The sequence below is a fragment of the Anser brachyrhynchus genome (genome assembly GCF_964034855.1).
Source record: "Anser brachyrhynchus genome assembly, chromosome: 7".
NCBI classification, from domain to species: Eukaryota; Metazoa; Chordata; class Aves; order Anseriformes; family Anatidae; genus Anser; species Anser brachyrhynchus.
The window spans coordinates 28410652-28428736 of NC_137701.1; the positions used below are offsets into that span (position 1 = coordinate 28410652).

Here is an 18085-nt window from a genome sequence, read left to right on the forward strand (position 1 = left end):
CAACAAATTATTTTTGAAGGCTTTCAGAATTGTAATGATTTTCAGAAAGAAACGAAGTCTAATAAAGATCTTTTCAAATTACATTTTTCAAATTACATTTTTCAAATTACGTTCTCAAAAGAAAATTTGAAAACGTATGTTTTAGCTCAGTTGCCTCATTTTAGTTAAGTAAGGGTACCAGGTTATTTTTTTTATTTTCACACTGTAGTTTATCTATCATTCCTCTGTTTTTTTCCCCCCCTCTTCCTTTCCTACACCAGTTAAAGTTTAGAAGTCTTCCTGATTCAGCCGTAAGGCAGGGTGTTTTAAGAGCAAAAATTTTATGACTTTTTAGTTAAATACTCAACAAAAATGTGACGTCAAAACTTTACTTACATAATAAATATTATTTGCTCTGTAACTAGGACTCTTCTGATTTGAAGTTTCACATCATGAAATCATGAGTTTCTTCTGTGTACAAGCTCTAATGGACTGAATTACCGCTTCAGTAATTTCAATCTTAAAAGCAGCCACTCAAACTTATGCGCACAGCAGTTCAGCACAGCATTACTAATTTTATGAAGATTTTTTATTCTACAAGACACACTCCAAATTTGCACGTTTTTTAGAGATTTAAAAGTATTACCATCCTGTGCAATAATTATGTATTATAAATCTTACACAAAGCTAGGTATTCAAGAAAAGATTCAAAGCAAACATTTTTTTTTCCAGACTTCTAATCTTTTTAAAAACAGTTCCAGGATCCTACCATTAATTATTCTTTTGATTTATGGCCTCGGCAATAGCTAACCAACCTGGCAAGCTGACAATTTAAATAGATTTCTGTATCTACTTCAGTGATTCTTTAGAATTATTTGACTTAAATACCATACTACCAAGAACAAACAACTTGTTCCTTGCCTGCTTTCTAACATCACACCTTCTGCGTTAAGAGCGTGTGGAGGTTACCACAGAACAGCACACATTTAACAGAAATATTAAAGAATGACTTCTTGGCGGCACATTACCCTGTGCTGAGTTCATACCAAAGAGCAGAACAACATACATCTTTCATGATGCATTTCAATTAGCAACGCTCGAGCGTAGAGTTTCAGAAATGGCATTGATTGCTCTGGAGACTAACAAAACAATGCCACACCTATGTGGAAATCAGAAGACCATCGTCTTATCAGAAGGCAAAACTGCACCTGAAGTTTCTCTTCCCACTCTCAGAATGACCTAAGCAGCATGAAACTCAAACAAGGTCATAACAACACAGCATGACGAGAGTACTAATTAATCAGGCAGTCACAGTTTGCATGCAGAGGATCTTCAAGCACTTTAATGACACCCGGTGTTGAAGACAACTTTCTCATTTTATAAAAAGAAAAGCTAGCACAGGAGAGACTTGCCCCTAAGGTTGCAAAGACAAAGAGACCTCCTCCACTAACACGTTAAACTGTTGCGCTGGCCTCAACTTTCCTAGAGGTCTACCCTTATGCAAGAATCAGCCTTGCTTGCTAGTAACAAAATGTATGTCTCTAATAAGCCTGTAGTTTTTAAATGTTATACTGATGTTCCTTACCCAACTCCTGACTGCCACGATGCTTAACATGTAACAGTACCTACATTTTCTTAAACAAACAAACAAACAAAACCCACACCTCAAAACAAAACAGAAACTGAAGGAAAAAAAAACAAAAACACACCCTGGACTGAAAGCAAAACTGAGTGATTTTGTTCCTCTGCTACCAGGTAAATTCTTTATAGCCTGCTTTCCTCTCTTCCAGGAACAGTGTGAATATAATATGATCCAGTTTCACAGAAGCATTTTACACTACAACTGTAAGCATGAATCTCTACGTCCAGAAAGACTCTAGGTATAGAAATCAAAAAGCTTCTCTCTCAATGTCAGTCATGACTAATTCATAATTATCAATATATAAAAACAAATACTTTATATAAAAATAAATTTAAATATAATACAGAATACAAAAACATCAAAATATTTTAAATATTTTACAGTATTTTCCCCTTCTCTGAACTTCACTCAATTATGTATTTCACTTGCATAGCCCAATTAGGCAGATCTCAGCAACAACCTCATGCTTTTACTTGATCTCCTTACATGGCAGCATAGGGAACCACAGCTCATAATCAGCAAGAATCATAGCTAGCCATAAACAAACATTATGGCCTTCCAGTAAGCTACTCTTGCAATATCTTCAATGTGACAGCAACACAGCAACTTTACCTCCAACAGTAGGATTTATTTAAAGCAAAGAAACACGAAAACCACACCAAAACCACACTTAAGAGGTTAACACTATCTGCATTTAGCCAATCTTATAACCTCCTGCAGACATGCTCAAACATAACTGACAAACATCAAAAGGAAAGGAAGTATTAGAATGCATCTTACCTTGTTTCTTCAAGTTTAGCAACGTGTGCTGCAAAAGTATACATAAAGTTTTAATTAAATTTTAATTTCTAATTAGGTTGTCAGTCAAATATTAAAGCATATTAAATAAAAATAGTAAAGCACTACCTAAAAGTATGCAACTAAAAGACCAAGTGTTGCATGTAACCCCTGTATAATGTGTATAAAATTTAAATTGGAAAAATAAAAAAAACTCAAGAGCAAACCAAGGAGTTGTATTTAATCAAGGCTCTGAAAGCGTGCCTGGAGGTCACTTATGACCTATGCAAGAAGGGAAGAAAGAGACAAGGTATCACATGCTGTCAGGCTGTGACTACGGACAGAATGCAGCTTCTAAGAACAAGAAAATATCCTTGACAAAAATTTCAAACCTGATTCAGAAATTTCAAATATTACCAGTATCACATTTCTGTTTCCTGTACACAAGTTTTACATATTCATACAGAAACACTGCACAATATTCATAGGTGTTTTTTCTTCCAGGAAAACTAGAATGACATGCTTTGGACACAAGCTTTTTCTGACAAATATAGATTACCTCCCAGCTAAGTCAAAGGAAACCTGATTTTCAAAATTCAAGAAAAGAGAAAGCAGCTATAGGAAAAACTCCTACAAAGAACCTTTAAAGGATGTGATTGATAGATCGTCACGGTGGATTGTACATCTCAAAATGGAAGGTCAATAGCTTACCTTTCGTTTGTAGTGTTCGTCTAGAGTATCTCTTGCTGGGCCTCCTTTCAAAGGATGCTGATCTCCTGGCTTTGTTAGTCTTGGTGGTTTGATATTCTGTTTTCCCACTGATGATGCCAAGTACAAAACCATAAATTAAATCACTTGCTTTTTATGACAGAATACAGACACTGCTCAGGAAAACATTACATTTCTATTATAAATTCATAGCTTAATAATCTGATCTCATTTCTAGTAAAAACATTTGCCTTTTGCATATTTCTTGGTCAAAATACATACAGATTGAGATCAAAAATTCTAGGAGAGAATAAAGGTTAAGATATCTTGCCAAAGTTCATAGAGAAAGATGGTAACTAGGCTAAAAATCAGAATCTCATTCCTTGGCAAATCCCTCTCTCAAGAATTCTTTTCTGTAAGTATTGTCAGTGCATTTTTTCCTCAGGACTCTGTAAGAAAAGGCTTTTTTTCTTTTTATTTTTTCCCTGTACTATGTTTTACCAGGATGATCGCTAGTTAGTTATCTAATATTTTTAATGGCCTCAGATTATGCACCAAGATCACAGTGAAAACTGGTGGCACCATCTAGCCCCTTTGCTAAAGGTCTCAAAACACAGTCCAAAGAAAATAGAAGTGACAGTCACTGGCTTGCTCTGATAATGCTGTATATAGCCAACGTGTTTGACTATTGATTATAGTCAAGCTCTTCTGCTGCTCTAACATACTCCACTCTCCTGAACTGATCAAAGGAATTTAACTCATGCATTTTAAGGATAATGCTGTAAATCTACCTGTTATAAGTGCTGGACTGACAGAAATCTCTCTCCAATTGGATAGGACATGCATATCAACACAAAAACTAACAGTCTGGATGTTGGAAGATTCAAATCAGAATGAATCCTAAAGCAAAGGGAACTAACCTTGACCCCCTGACAGAAAGCCAACTGCACAAACAATAGGTTTGAAAACTTAAGCAATTCTTTTGGAGACAACACCTTTTTAAGAAGCAGAGTATTTCATGTATTTTTAAGGGATAATAAGGACAAAAAGTTAAGTGTTAGGGTCACCTCAACAGACTGAAGTGTGGACAACAGGGTAGAATGGTGGTTCCTTGATTCCAATCTGAGAGAAGGATGAAAAATTTTCCCCAGAGCAGCAAAGTTTTCAGTGACAGGAAACATGATGAAATGTTCCCATTCCCCTCGAACTCCTTCCTTCTTTCTGACACTCCTCTTTTCTCCTCACCTCCACTACTCCTTCAAGCTCCTTAAACTCAACTGATGAAGAGGATAATAATAATTTGCAAGTTGCCTACTAGGCCTAACCAACAAATGATGGTTCTGAAAATACAGCACATCTCCTTTTGGGTAGAATCTGGCTGGACTCTGCCTCCAAAGCCATAGCAGACCCATGTTCTGCCACTGGTACTTCTGGTCTGTCTCCTTGGTACCAGTGGTCCTTTCTGACACACACACACACACAAGATGGTATTGCTACAGTAACTGGAACTGGAAGCAAGGGCTATGTACACTGTATGGGGTCAACCTTCCACCACCTTGTGTATGTTCTCACCAACCCTAGTGGGGCTTCTGACAGCACCTCATAGACCAGTGTGGGACTATAGGCTACTGGGAAGTCATACTGGGAAGGACATACATAAGTGCTGCCTGACGTGATGATTCGCATTATCTTAGGCTGCTGAAGCACTACTATCATTCAAAATCAGCAGTCAAAAGTCACACACTGTCTCTAACTGTGCAAGTCAACCATACTTCCTCAGCAGTTCATTTAAAAAGGAGTGGCTTTTCAAGATGAAGGGGTCTATAAAATCAATGTACTACATATGCTATGTAATGAACATGAACCTTGAGACACCTTTGGTTTCCTTGTGTGTTTTACTGCACTGATGACAATCAACTAAAGATAAATCAGAAAGCGTATATGTTGAGAAAACGTGATTCAACAAAACCAATAATTCAACTCACTCATCTTGCAAATTTCACTCACTCTAGGTGAATGAATAGTAAGTTCTCTCCTATTTCCACTCATAATCCAAGAAATGCAAGAAATGACAAAGGATATGTGCTAAACAATAGATGACACTAACCTGTATCGAAATCGGGAACCCAGCCGAATGAAGCCTGATCTACTTGAGCTTTTTTGAACAGGACCTCGGAGCCGGAAGAAGGCGTGATGTTCCACTGCACATTTCCACAAATGTTTGCAGGCTTTGGGATGATCCAGTCTAAAGACAAAAGTGTGCTCCTGCTCCTTTCCCTTAAAGCACACAAAGTGCACTAAAGATTTATAAGGGGCTTGAACAAGTCAAAGATACAATTAAATGCAAGCCAAATAAAATGGTTTTATGGATACCTAAACGTATGATAAAAGAGAAATATTTATGGCAGAAAAATGAATCTTTTCAGAAGCTTTAATGCTTTACTGCTCCAATGTCTGAAGTTACAAAGGGCTAGCACCTATATATTTAAAAAGTCATTTATCTGAATAACTACAAATGAGAGACGTTATTATTATAGAAAGGTACTTCTCAATGAGGCTAACTTGGTTTCACTTCCTAATCTGATCTCTTCAAATTTCCAACGCTCACATTTTCATCTTCTCAGCTCTGAGCAATTTCTTCCCACGGGAACAACTCTGGCATCTGTGTAAGGAATTCATTCCACTAAATGTGCTACCTGGCCTTTTTTAAAACTGTCTTGCACAATGCACCGAAACGAGCACGTGGTTTCCAAATTACCTAGCCTACATTAGTGTAATGAGGTATTCCCTTCTTAAAAACAGGGTAGGAAAAAAGCAATTGAACCTATTTATTTTATATTTAATTCCCTTTATTCCCCACTAGAAGTCACAACCAAAAATCTTGGAAGGCAGCCACGTCAATTCTCGAAACTTAAAGAAAGATCAGGAGCATGTAAACTAGTACTGTATAATCAAGACTGAGACATAACTAAACTGATTGTTATCTACCTGTTCATCATCTTCAACAACAACAAGAGTGAGTTTGTTCTTCTTGAAGTCAAGTCTTGTTATCTTCGGCCTGCAAGATGAACAGAAAAAGCAGGTTAGGCTTAGCTCTCTAAGTAACACACTGAGAGCTCAGTTAGACGTGCTGGTTCAAGCCTTTCTTTTCCCCCCCTGTTTTTGTGTGTGTTTTAATTCATGCAGTAGGGCTTGATTATAATGGGGACGCCAATGTATCACTTCCAATTTCAACACTTCATTAGAAACTTAAAAGTAAGGAGTCAGCAACTTCCAAACAGTTAAATATATCAGAACTTAAAATAACAATTACTTGAGCAGAAATCAAAGTTCCCCTAAATACCTTTGCTTGCCTAGTCTTCATAAGCACAGAGGACTGAGCTCATAAGGGCATAAAGGCAGGCCAAAATAATTGTTTTATTAAAGAAGTGCAAAAACACTGTACAGTATATCACAGATCAAGTCCTATGACGGCTCTGTTTCAGAAAATTCCAGTCACAGAAAACATTAACATGACGTGACACAGAAGTGCAACGACTTTCCTTCCCACCCGCCAAAAAAACCACCACAACAATTCAGAGTTTATGATGGAAGAACTTCCTATATTCCTAAGTTCATAAGACACATAACATTTCTGCCACGACACAAATGTTTCTCTGTGAATTTTATAAAATTGGACTGGACTAAGCCAAAGTAACTACTTATGTATTCTTATGAAGAAAGATTTTTTTCGGACACCATGAAAACACTCACAGGCCGAAGAATATTTTTGCAGGTACCTAGCGTTCCCAGTGCTCTCACATTTAAAAAATAAAAATTAAAAAATGGGGTAAAGAAACTGAGGAGTAAAAATATAAATTGTATCTTAACATACAGAGAGCTTACCAGAAAAACAAACCAATCTTTGTGTCTCCTTCAAAGACAAGAACTCCTGTAGGGGTTAGTCCCAGGCTGTAATCATTGCCATCTCTTGCCTAAGTGCAGCAAAATAAAGATTATGCTTTTTTCAGTGTTTGACCCTCTGTCCAAATTACTCTAGTGATTAATACAGCTTATTTGCCCAGTGTTACAATTCAACAACTATCTGCGTATTCAGTGCAACAAAGGTGTCCTAAGTGTTTCTGCATTCAATGACTTATGCAATGGTGTTTCCAGTTTGCAATCCTTCAATAAGACGAAGTGGAAAAATTAAAGTTTCCTCATTTGCCTGTGTAATAAGCACCTTGTGCAGTTCACTGCACTTCCTTTACCACAGGAGATCTATTTTTAACTGCAGTTTTTTGTATGATAACTGACTGGACCCCTGCCAATTTTAATTTAATTACTGTAATTTTCACATAGCTCTCAGTCTAAATACAAACAGTGTAGTGCATACTGTTGTGCACCAATCACATTTAATACAGAGCGGATATGTTTGGACTTGTACCTTGTAGAAACATATCAAATAGGGTGGAATGTTGATGTAAAGTCACATCACTTGTTACATAGTTTAGATGAGCACAACATTCCTATTTTTTTCCCTCAAAGCTAAATCTCTGTTGAAACGCTAGACAAAGCTAACATTACCGTTTCCAAAGGTCACCATGCTGTGTTTAAACATACCTTGACTATGTGCATGTCTACACCATACATTTCCAGCCACTTAGCTTTGTTTAAGTAGTTAGTTTCAGCCTGTGCTGGTGTTTGCCCCCTGAAATAAATTTTTTGCCATTAGGAAGATGCCTGGAAAAGCACAGAAAGGAAAAACTGGCATATGAGAAAGAGGAAAAGAAATGCCTAAAAGGATGTGAAAAACCTAAACACTGTTGACTCTCATTCACTTTAGTGAACATCAAGGTCACTTTTGTAAGTTTTAATCTGAAACCAATGCAGCAAAAAATTGCTTCATTTTGAGATTTTGCAACCTCATCATTTTACTCAGACTTCTGGAAAGCTTCATTTTCACATTATATCCTCTAACAAAATATGACAGAACCATATTAGAATTATGTCTTTCTAGAAGACCACGGGAGAAGCATCAGGAGTATCTTTTTAATACATTCTCTTTATAGAAAAATCAGCACAACACTTGGTTAGCATGCACCGGAAGATCTAATACCTGCATTCCTTCCACTTCTCAAAAATGGCTAGTTCCATCTCCTCTGTCTGAGTTGGCACAAACCTGAACTCAGACACCAGTTCAGGGACATGTTCAGCAGGATCATAGTCTCCAAGTTCAGCTATAAAAGAACAGCATTGTCAAGCAAATTTCACCATAAAGACAGAAAATATTAACAGGAACTTCTGTGTAACTTTGTAGTTAATCTAAAATACTAAATTTCTTTTTTCTTTCCCCTCCTCTCCTCAGTCCTCCCACTAATTGCAGCATCACCTTTTTTGACAAGGGAATTGTGGACACCAAAAAATAGTTCTATAGTATACATAAAACGTTTGCATTAATTTTTTACAACGTGCTGTTGATAAATCAGTTTAAAAACTTCTTATAAAGCTATCAATATCCTTGAAATTCAGTATTTTTCTTGCAGAGCTTTCAATATTTTTGTCACTGAAGTCTCTACTGAAACAACAGGTGACTGAAGTTATAATGGAATTATACCTTATTAAAATATCTTGAAATTTGTAAAAACTATCACAACTGGTTTTGCTTTTACGTAAAGTAACTGTCCATTCTAAAAATCAATTTTTGGTTTTATAACCATAAAACCCTCCTGCTAAAATTACTCTTGTGTCAGGGCATGATCACGCAGCTGTTATTTTTCTCGTTCCTTTTCGTCTAGGAACATAATAAATGCCCTACTGCATCAGTCAAATGGTTCATCTAGTCCATGGCTGCATGCTCAACAACGGCAATAAGAGATGCTATTTAGAGAGCATACTGGAACATACTAGTCAATGGGTGTGCCACAGCAAAAGCGCAACCTTCTGTTTTCCACTGATGCTAACGAGTCCAGCTTTAAAGACCAATGTATGCCTTAAAATCTGAAACTCAGTTAGAAACCTTTACAAAAAAGGTCCTGATTTTCAGAGTCACTAGCATTTGCTCCTCCCACTGACTTCAAGAGTTTTTTTGACATTCACCTTGTATCCAAAAAATCAAAACTAACTCAAAACTTGTGTGTCCAATAAATGCCAATAATTATTCTGACTGAAAAAAAAAGAAACTACATATGTAATGTAAGGAAAAAAAAGAAAAAGTGATGTATTTGAAAAGATCTTGAAAACTCAAATAAATACATAGAGTATTCCACTTGTACAAAAATTACATCCAAAAACCTGTCTCTTGGTTCTTGATTTTTGGAACTCGGTGGATATATTAATAGCCTTTTCACCCCCTCCTTTTTTTTTTTTTTTTTTAAATGCTGACAGAGGAAGCCTGTAGTTCTATAATAATTTACTCCCACTAGAACGCCTGCCTCTGTTGAAAGGAATGCTGTCAAAGCCAGCTTAGGTTCCAGCTGATTTAAATAAAAGTACACAGCTGTCAGACAGCAAGATTAAAGCCCTGCTACAGGCCTCATTGTGCAGAGAGGAAAGAAAAGACTAGCACAGAAAGCAATGTATATATGGCCTAATTAGATCACTTTGTTTTTCCAAAAAGTTATCCACTGAACATCTTAAGGCTCTAACAATGCCAGTATTTCTAACTATAGAATGTATTCTAACTGTTTTTCTTCCATGCAAAAGAGCAGGGGTAAAAGACAGGTTTCTTTAGAGTTTAATGCCAACTCTCCATACCTACACTCGATCAAGGCTATTATTAGCTCCTACCTTAAGAACAAAATGTGTTTTGGAAAACAACTGTAAGAAGAAGAATTTCAGTGACTTAGTCCTGTTACCTAACTCCTGCTAAGTTAGTACAACAGTACGTTGGTTTGTAAGATGAATGTTGTGTAGAAAATTTGTGCACCACAAGCACATGGCACATCTCCAAATTCCCTCTTCTGTACAACAGCTTTACAGCAGAGGTTTTGAGACTTTTTTGTAGACTTGTAGACTGGTTTGAACGAGGCCGCAGTGCGACAGCCTCCAAAAAGGACCCAAAAACCTACTCTAGCAGACACATCTAAACACTTCAAGCCTCCCTTCTTTCTTTTGTGGGTCCCCCTGCTCGAAACCACGAACTTCACATTTGTTAAGATGACACCCTCATCCACACAACACAAGACATTGGCCATGAAGATCAATGATGTACAAGTAAGCGAAGGTCAGACCATGGCTCTCGGAAAAGCCATGGATTTAGGAGTCTCAGCTGGAATCAGAAGTCAAAGATAACTCATTATTAAAGAGTCTCAGATGATTCAAACATAGTACTACAGAGCTGAGAAAAAATATACTAGGTCACCTCTTTTGGTTGAAGGAGGATCTGAAATAGCAACAAGTGCAGTTCAGCCGTAAATGCTCAAGTACAAGCATGAGACATGGGGTATTAACATGTTTCTACAAACATACAAAAGTCGAAAGCTGGGTAGTTTTTATACATAGGAGTTTTCAATTGAGCTCAGAACCATAAAAAATTGCATCTGATTTGCACAGTGAGGAAAACACACAGTAGAAACTACATCATGAAACAAAAAAAAAGGTGAACCGTTTTCCTGCGTCAGGGCAATTTAGAAAGATAGAAAATCTTATAGCTTGTGTAAAGGTGGATAGGTTTGTACACAAGCACATGAAAAAACAAGCTTAGGACAAAGCTGTTTATGTTCAGAACCCCCTTGTACTGTTTCCTGAGGACTCAAGCAATTTTCTACACATGCTGTCAGCAAAATTACAAACAAGAAGAGCTGTGTTTCACACTGGATTGCTGACATTTGGACAGAACCTGTTTTCTGGATACCGCAGGGACAGACTAAAAGAAGCAGTAATAGCCTATCCAAAGCTGTTCATGCAACTTCTTCCTTCCCCACTCATACCTACTCACCTTGCATATTATAAGCTGCCAGCTGGACGGCTGTGTCAAAAGGACATTCCAATCTGCCATAAAAGAAATGCCTTGTTAAAACCTCATCTGAAACTAGCAGACAACTCATATACCTGACAGTGACAAATGGTACAAACATTTGGGGTAAGGAAGTGAAAAAGGATTAGCAGATTTTCATCAAACTAACAAGAGATAAGTAGGCATTCCTCTGCTGCTACTCATGCACACAAAAGCAGTATTTTAGAGAAAAAGTTGCATTACTTAGTAAGTCTTACTAGTTGTCCAAATATAACAGTTTAATAAATCCTATGCTAAACACATTGTAGTTGTCTAAAAGACTATTTAGTGGGAATACTTACTTTCCACTAAGAATATCCAGTTTTAGCTGCAGAACGAATAAATACCTGCAGGATTAAATGAGAAACAAAAGTCACTGATTAACAGTTCTAATGTATCACTCAGCCAAGAGACGGCAGCTGGAGCCTGAAAAATTAAAGAGTCACATACTCTTCACATGGGTTTTCAAGACTGAAGAAACTACAAAGGCTTTATCAATTGGGTTGTATGGCACACATTTCAAATGAAGTAAACACAAAACTAGAAGTTATCAGAAGCTAAACTACAGTGCTGCACGGAAAAAGAAACAGAATACCTAAATAAGCCTCACTTATAATCCCAGGATCCTACATGGGCAGCCCTACAGAAAGAGATCTGGGAGTGACGGTTGACAGCAGGCTCAGCATGAGCTGGGGGAGGTTCAGACTGGACACTGGGTAAAATTTGTTCACTGTCAGGGTGGTCAGACACTGGAACAGGCTTCTGAGTGAGGTGCTTGATGCCCTGGTCCAGTCAGTGTTCAAGAGATGTTTGGGCAATGCCCTTAATGACACACTTTAACTTTTGGTTAGCCCTGAAGTGCTCAGGCAGTTGGACGAGATGACCTGCGTAGAATAGTTTAGTTGGAAGGGACCTAAGTTTAATAAGCAAAGAACACCTTGCATCTTCTGCATTTTCTTCATTATCCACAGACACTGATCTCATTAGAGAATGAATACTTAAAGTCTCTCAAAAATAAATGTTCACGATATGGATTGGTTAGCTAAAAAACTAACCCAGAAAGCTGACTGCAAAGTGACAAAAAAATAACCAGTAGGCTGCAGCCTTCTCAGATCGCTGACTCTTCAGAGCCAGATTTCCATCACTGCCTTGTTTATTTAGAATTCCCCTTCTTGCTTAGAAATTTGCAGGCATTAAACAAAAAGCACTTATCCCCCTCTGGTGTGAAGCACCTAGCCTTCTGATCCAGTACCCACAAAGCGCATCCCTCCTGCTCTATCGTGGCACACAGCTTTCCCTTCACAACAGAGGTAGTCTTATCAGCTAAAAGGCTGACTTCAGCCATGGCACCTGATTTGAACTGCACTGCAGATGAAGAGGAGCCTCACACACAGCCAAAGATTGTTCTCTTTCAACTGTGATGTTCACCAAGACCACACGTGCCTGTCTCCTCGCAGTAACACACATGGGCATGAAATGCTCACAGGCATTTTTCCTACAGGTCCCTTGGAAATCCACGAATGCTTTGTCAAAGCATTCATCACCCAAAGCTGGCCTCTAGATGGGGAATACATTTGTTCAGTACTGACCATGGATATGAAAAGAATGAGCGCAGGCTTCCTGTATGGAGTGGGTGCGACCAACCTGTGCTTATCAGCCACACACCACCTGCAAACAGTTCGAGCATACTTCCCATGCTCGGGCTGCGCTGCATGACCTCTGGCTGGTGGCATCTGATGGATGGGAAACTGGAAGAAAACGTGAGTAATCTGCACCTGTGGAAGCTGACAAAGGCCTCCAAGCTGGGTGTCCTGCCACACAAAGGAAAGGCAGAACCCTTGGAAATCCACTGTGACACCCGTAACCCATAGCAGAGCTCCCTTTCCCACCACCTCTTTGTAAAATAGTCTCGAGACAGAGGAAAGACTTGCTGCACTCCCGGTCTGGAGGATTAGCTAAGCAGACAGACAGGGTTTAGAAGCCCTCAGGTTTCAATTCTGCCATGCTAAAACCTGCACAGCAAGGTCTGACTGGCAGAGCTCAGTCAAGATGGATGAAAATGTTTCACGCTGGTAGGCAGACAGAGGTCTGAACTTTTTCTATTACTGTGATTTTCAAAGACAGTCAGCTGTTGATTCAGGAACATATATCAGGGGTAAAACATTCTTCCCAAGTTGCCAAGAAAGAATTAAAACAGTTATAGCACTATGTTATCACTTGCAAGCATGAAGCTGCTCAGAGTACATATGGCTGCACAGGGTAATGCTACTATAATCCTCCTGGTAGCTCTCCTAGGGATTTGGCTAAAGTGCAGATCGAAGATTCACACAGATAAACCTAAAAAAAACAAACAAATGCACTTCACACTCTTACAAATGGCTGAGGGTATGAAGTGTCTACAGCTGACAAGAAAACATAAATTTGTTTTCTCTCCAAAATGGATCATCAGCAGTGGTGACAACAATGCAAAGAAATGTTGTCTTTTACAACAGATTTATACAGCTGACAGATGGTAAATTGTGTTCTCTTTCAAAGCACCCCAAATATGTCTCAGTCCAACATGAAACACAGCATTATGAACGGGTATGTAAAACGCTTTTAACAAGAGAAACTGCTGCTTACCTGATAATACAATCCTATGCATACAGTACTGTCAACCCGCATCAAAACACAGTGGTAAAATAGTTTTTCTCTTCGCATAACCCTTTGCAAAATATCACAGACGTAATGAAACTTAACCAAAATTATTTTTTGCCAAAGAAAAGCCCTAAATTGCAATTCAATGCTTTTCTGCCTAAAAAGACAGGATGACTGCACACAGCTTAAACTAAATACATTAAGCAGAATAAAAAAAGAAAAATTATGGCAGTTCAGTAAAAATTCTGTCCGTTGTATACATACAGATCAGTTGCCAGAGTCACATAATGAAAAACAGTGCATCAACTAATATACTAAATACTTGCATCTTTTTAAAATACATCTCATTTATTTCATAAGAGCTACACTAGATACATTTATAAACAGTCAAGTAAGCAACCAGCTTTAAGGAATTCTCCAAAATGCTTCAAAACAGTTCAAATAAATACCACAGAAACATTTTCCTGGCCTTATTTGGGCACTTGACTGTCTCTGTCACAAAATTCCTCTTACCTTGTTAGCTCTTCACGCAGATTGTTGGGCTCTGATGAGTAAAACTTCACACGAAAATGCAGACAATACGGTGGGCCAACTGCAAAGAAGAATTTATTCGAGACAGCAGCAACAGTTACTTGGACCAGGCTTATTTTATTACACAGAATCACATCACAAACATTGACTGAAATTGGCCCTGTCCCACCACAAGGTCTTAGGCAGGAATCAATTTGTAGCAGGAAAACGCATGAAAAACATCAGGATGAACGTACACTTAAATATATGCACAAAATAGTTTTATATTTATTTTACAAGTCAATCCAACAGATGTTGGATGAAGTTGATCTGTCTTGCCAAGAGCACACAAATCTAGGTTAATCCTCATATTTAAGGACTCCATCCATCACCAAGAAAGCTGTGGGTCTTGGCTCTGCAGTCAATCAAATCCCTAGGTACTCTGTTGGTGTCTGTAATGCCTTTCCAGAGCTCTGGGAAATGCCCACTGTTGACAACTTTGGCCTGCATATTCCACTGAATTTTAGACATATTTTAGGGGTATATAATAGACCCTTTTGGGGAAAAGAGTTAACCCAGAAAAAGGATGGTTTAACAGTTCTTTAAAATGTGCAGCTCTCTGTTGATTCTTGCATTTGACAGGAGGAATTTTCTCTGATGGTGCTTCCAAAATTTTTGTTTTGCTAATAAAGCACCACAAATCCCCGAAGACTTCCCACATCAGATAGCAAGGAAGCTGCTGAGCAAAATCAGTTGATGTCACAGATTACCCCAGCACAGACCACTGAACCGAACAGGCCACAATGAACGCTTGTGTAGCAAGTAATGACCTGAGGGACAAACACAGATCAGGGCACTCTGGACCACTTCAAGGGATGGAGGCTCCATGACAAGTTTTCCTATAGGCAGAATCTGTGATGCTAAAGCATCTTCAGCTGCCTTGTCTCTATTTAAACTATAATTAATGAGCCTCTAACATGCTTAATTAAGGACATTAGATGAAAGTAATACGAGCTGCAGAGGGAAGAGGTCATTAAGCAATCAGCAGCAGCATGCTGGGTTTGGGTTTCAGTCCCTATGTTACCCCTCATAGAACACAGTTCCTTCCTCCCCACCACTTCAGCTCTGTGCCTCCTGTATGCTCAAAGTGAGATCCAAGGAGAAAATGGAAAAGACACTTACTTTTCACTTGCTTTTTAATGCTTTTTGTGTTGTCCAACCAATGCTGAAAAACAAATTACTCTCATTGAATCAATAAAGAAATCTCACAAAAACCCCACAATATATTCATTTGCGAAGAGCATGTTGCAATAGCAAGTAGTTCATTAAAACAATCTAATCCAGATCTTTTACAATTCATAGTTCTTAGTGCTTACTGAAGATACTCTTTGTAATGTAAAAACTTTGTAACGCAAAAAGTTAGCACCAGAAACGTCCTGAAGTACCTTATCTAAAGCCAATCTTCCAGAAAGTATTATCTACGTGGAGAAAAAAAGAAAAGTATTGACCAACTAATTTATTCACTAAAATTGTCACCCTGTCCAAACAAACAAAAACTGAATTGGCACATTAGTAGTCAGCCAGTGACAGTGTCAGAGAGGCATAAATTATAACTCAACTTTCTGACTCTGCTATCCGTGATCACTCCGGTGTGGCGAGGAGAGACAAAATAAATACTGCTGTCTTTCAGTCATTTCTTTAGGTCACTCAAGCATAGTAAATAGCAGCAAAGCTGTCTATGTCTGAACATAGGGTCAGCTCCGCCCAACTGTCCAAAACCTATTCACAGCTGACATTTAGCAATTGCTGCATGGGAGGACAGAAGTCACTGCCTCACCTACTAATGCTAATGATAAGCTACATACTAGATGTGGAGGCTAACTCTCTGAAGACAAAGTAATGGCTTCACTTACACTGCATATAAGAGCATGTGAAAAATAAGCTATAGGTGGCAGGTTGACTAAAACACCTACCTGTAGATGCTATACTTCCTAACATCATATATTCCCACTGCTGAAGTGTTTACACCAGGAAATAAAGCTGGAAAACTGACACCCAGCTAGCGGCAGGGACCTGCTTTGCAGCGCTGTGAATACACAAACAGCTCCCTCCTCTGAAGGAAGTAACTCGGTTCACGGGGAACACAGCACTCTGTTCAACATCACCGCACTGGCTGAACTGCCGGAACGATCCACCTTGCACACCACGTCCTAGGTGCTTCACACCGCCCAGGTAACACCACCTCATTAGGTCGATCCCAAATGTCACCTTGAAACTCATGCAGATGAATTATACAATTAGCAACACGCCTTTCGTTCAACTACGTGACATCAAGTTTACAGCGGGCCCCAAGCAGGACAGAAAAGCAACAGGGGTATGAGAAAGAACCGGTATTTTCAGGTCGCAATGCCAAGTGCAAACACGTTCCTGTCTTGGAGCAGCCCTGCCTTCTGCAGGGAGTGCATAAAGCCGACCTGTAACACAGCCAGGGCACGCAGTGGCTGATATATTAGGTGCAGATCAGAACAACTGAACCATCGAGTGTTGTGGTGCATGCACCTGGAAATGCTCCTAATAGTTACTAAAACAGAGCTGCTACAGAAAGCTATTTGAAATGTTATCTAATATATTTTTTAAATAAAGCAGGAACCTTAAGAGGAATGAAGCAAATATTTGTCTACATTGCTTACAATGCCAGTGAAATGGAGTTGAACATTTTTTGTTTCTTTAAGAAAATGATACCACCTCTCTTCCTACTTGACAAACTCGCTCTCAGAGACAAGTGACTTGCTCCTTCCTCCACCCTAAAAACATATGAACTCTCCACCTGAGACCTGCAGGTGATTTAGACACAGGAACAGCAGAGAGAACCTTTTGTAGGCTGCAGGACTGCCTGTGCACGCCCGCCTCATCCCTTCTGTTTTCTCTCATCTCCTCCACATTCCAGTGGAAGGCATGAGAGGCCCGAGACAGGCACTGACAGCGATTTACTCTGCTCAGCTCTTACCAGCACTGCCTACAGGAGCCTGGTTTGGATGGCATGGGTGTGCTGGAAGAAGGGAAGCAACTGCTTTCAAATGGAGGGGAAGGAAGGGAAAAAAACAACATGTGCATGGACACACACAGACGACAGGAAACTTAAGATTGATTCCAAGTGATTAAAATGGAATTCAAGTGGACCTGGCAAAAAAGATCCTTTAAGTTTACATTTTGACAAGAGTTTGTTCAACACAGCCTACTCCTGAAATCCAGAGATAAAGTTCACTAAAACAAGAAGCAATACAGACAAAGCACCAGACAGAGCACTGGAAGTCGTTACTAAAACAGTTTGCTTCTTTGGAAATTAAAAAAGTAGAAAGCAATATTTTGAGAAGGTAGGGTAATTTTTTTGTTGGTGGTGCTGTTGCTTTTAATTAAGATGATGAGGCTAAATCTGGTCCCTCGCTTTGCAGAATTAATGGCTGCATACTTAGTGGCAATGCTATACAACCATTTTCAGCATTAACCACTGCAGTAAGTACACAAAGCAACTGCTAGAGTAACAAAATTATGCTCTACAACTCCAGTAGGAATAGCAAGTATTTGATGCTTGCAACCTGAACATTTGACTTAGGAATCTGCCACCTGTTAAACGATCCATGTCTCCTTATGAGAAAGTTATCAGCAACCTTCACATCTCCCATCACTGGCCATGCTGTGCTGTTCGGTGTCAGTCTGAATCACAGCCACTCAAATTAACAATAGCCCGTTCCCTTGGCTTCACCAGGATTCAGATCACGCCTGGTACACTGTGAACAACCCTGCAAACACCTCCTTCTGCCACCTCTCCCCTCTTAGTGCAGGGAAAAGTAACTCCT

General features: G+C 38.9%; 1 protein-coding gene across 3 annotated transcripts in view; it reads right to left on the reverse strand.

The window, feature by feature from the left end:
• The window catches only part of EPB41L5 (erythrocyte membrane protein band 4.1 like 5), a 55791-nt gene that overhangs the window by 26361 nt on the left and 11345 nt on the right, over positions 1-18085 (reverse strand). For 2 of the 3 annotated variants that reach the window (XM_080600660.1, XM_080600658.1), the window contains exons 3-13: positions 15411-15453; positions 14232-14310; positions 11384-11428; positions 11025-11077; positions 8205-8325; positions 7709-7796; positions 6992-7080; positions 6095-6164; positions 5214-5383; positions 3110-3216; positions 2402-2429 (exon numbers count right to left, since the gene is read on the reverse strand). In XM_080600660.1, the coding sequence (XP_080456786.1) occupies positions 2402-2429; positions 3110-3216; positions 5214-5383; positions 6095-6164; positions 6992-7080; positions 7709-7796; positions 8205-8325; positions 11025-11077; positions 11384-11428; positions 14232-14310; positions 15411-15453 (893 nt within the window). Of the gene's footprint in view, positions 1-2401; positions 2430-3081; positions 3217-5213; positions 5384-6094; positions 6165-6991; positions 7081-7708; positions 7797-8204; positions 8326-11024; positions 11078-11383; positions 11429-14231; positions 14311-15410; positions 15454-18085 lie in introns of all 3 variants that reach the window. The other variant, XM_080600659.1, reaches the window with a different exon arrangement.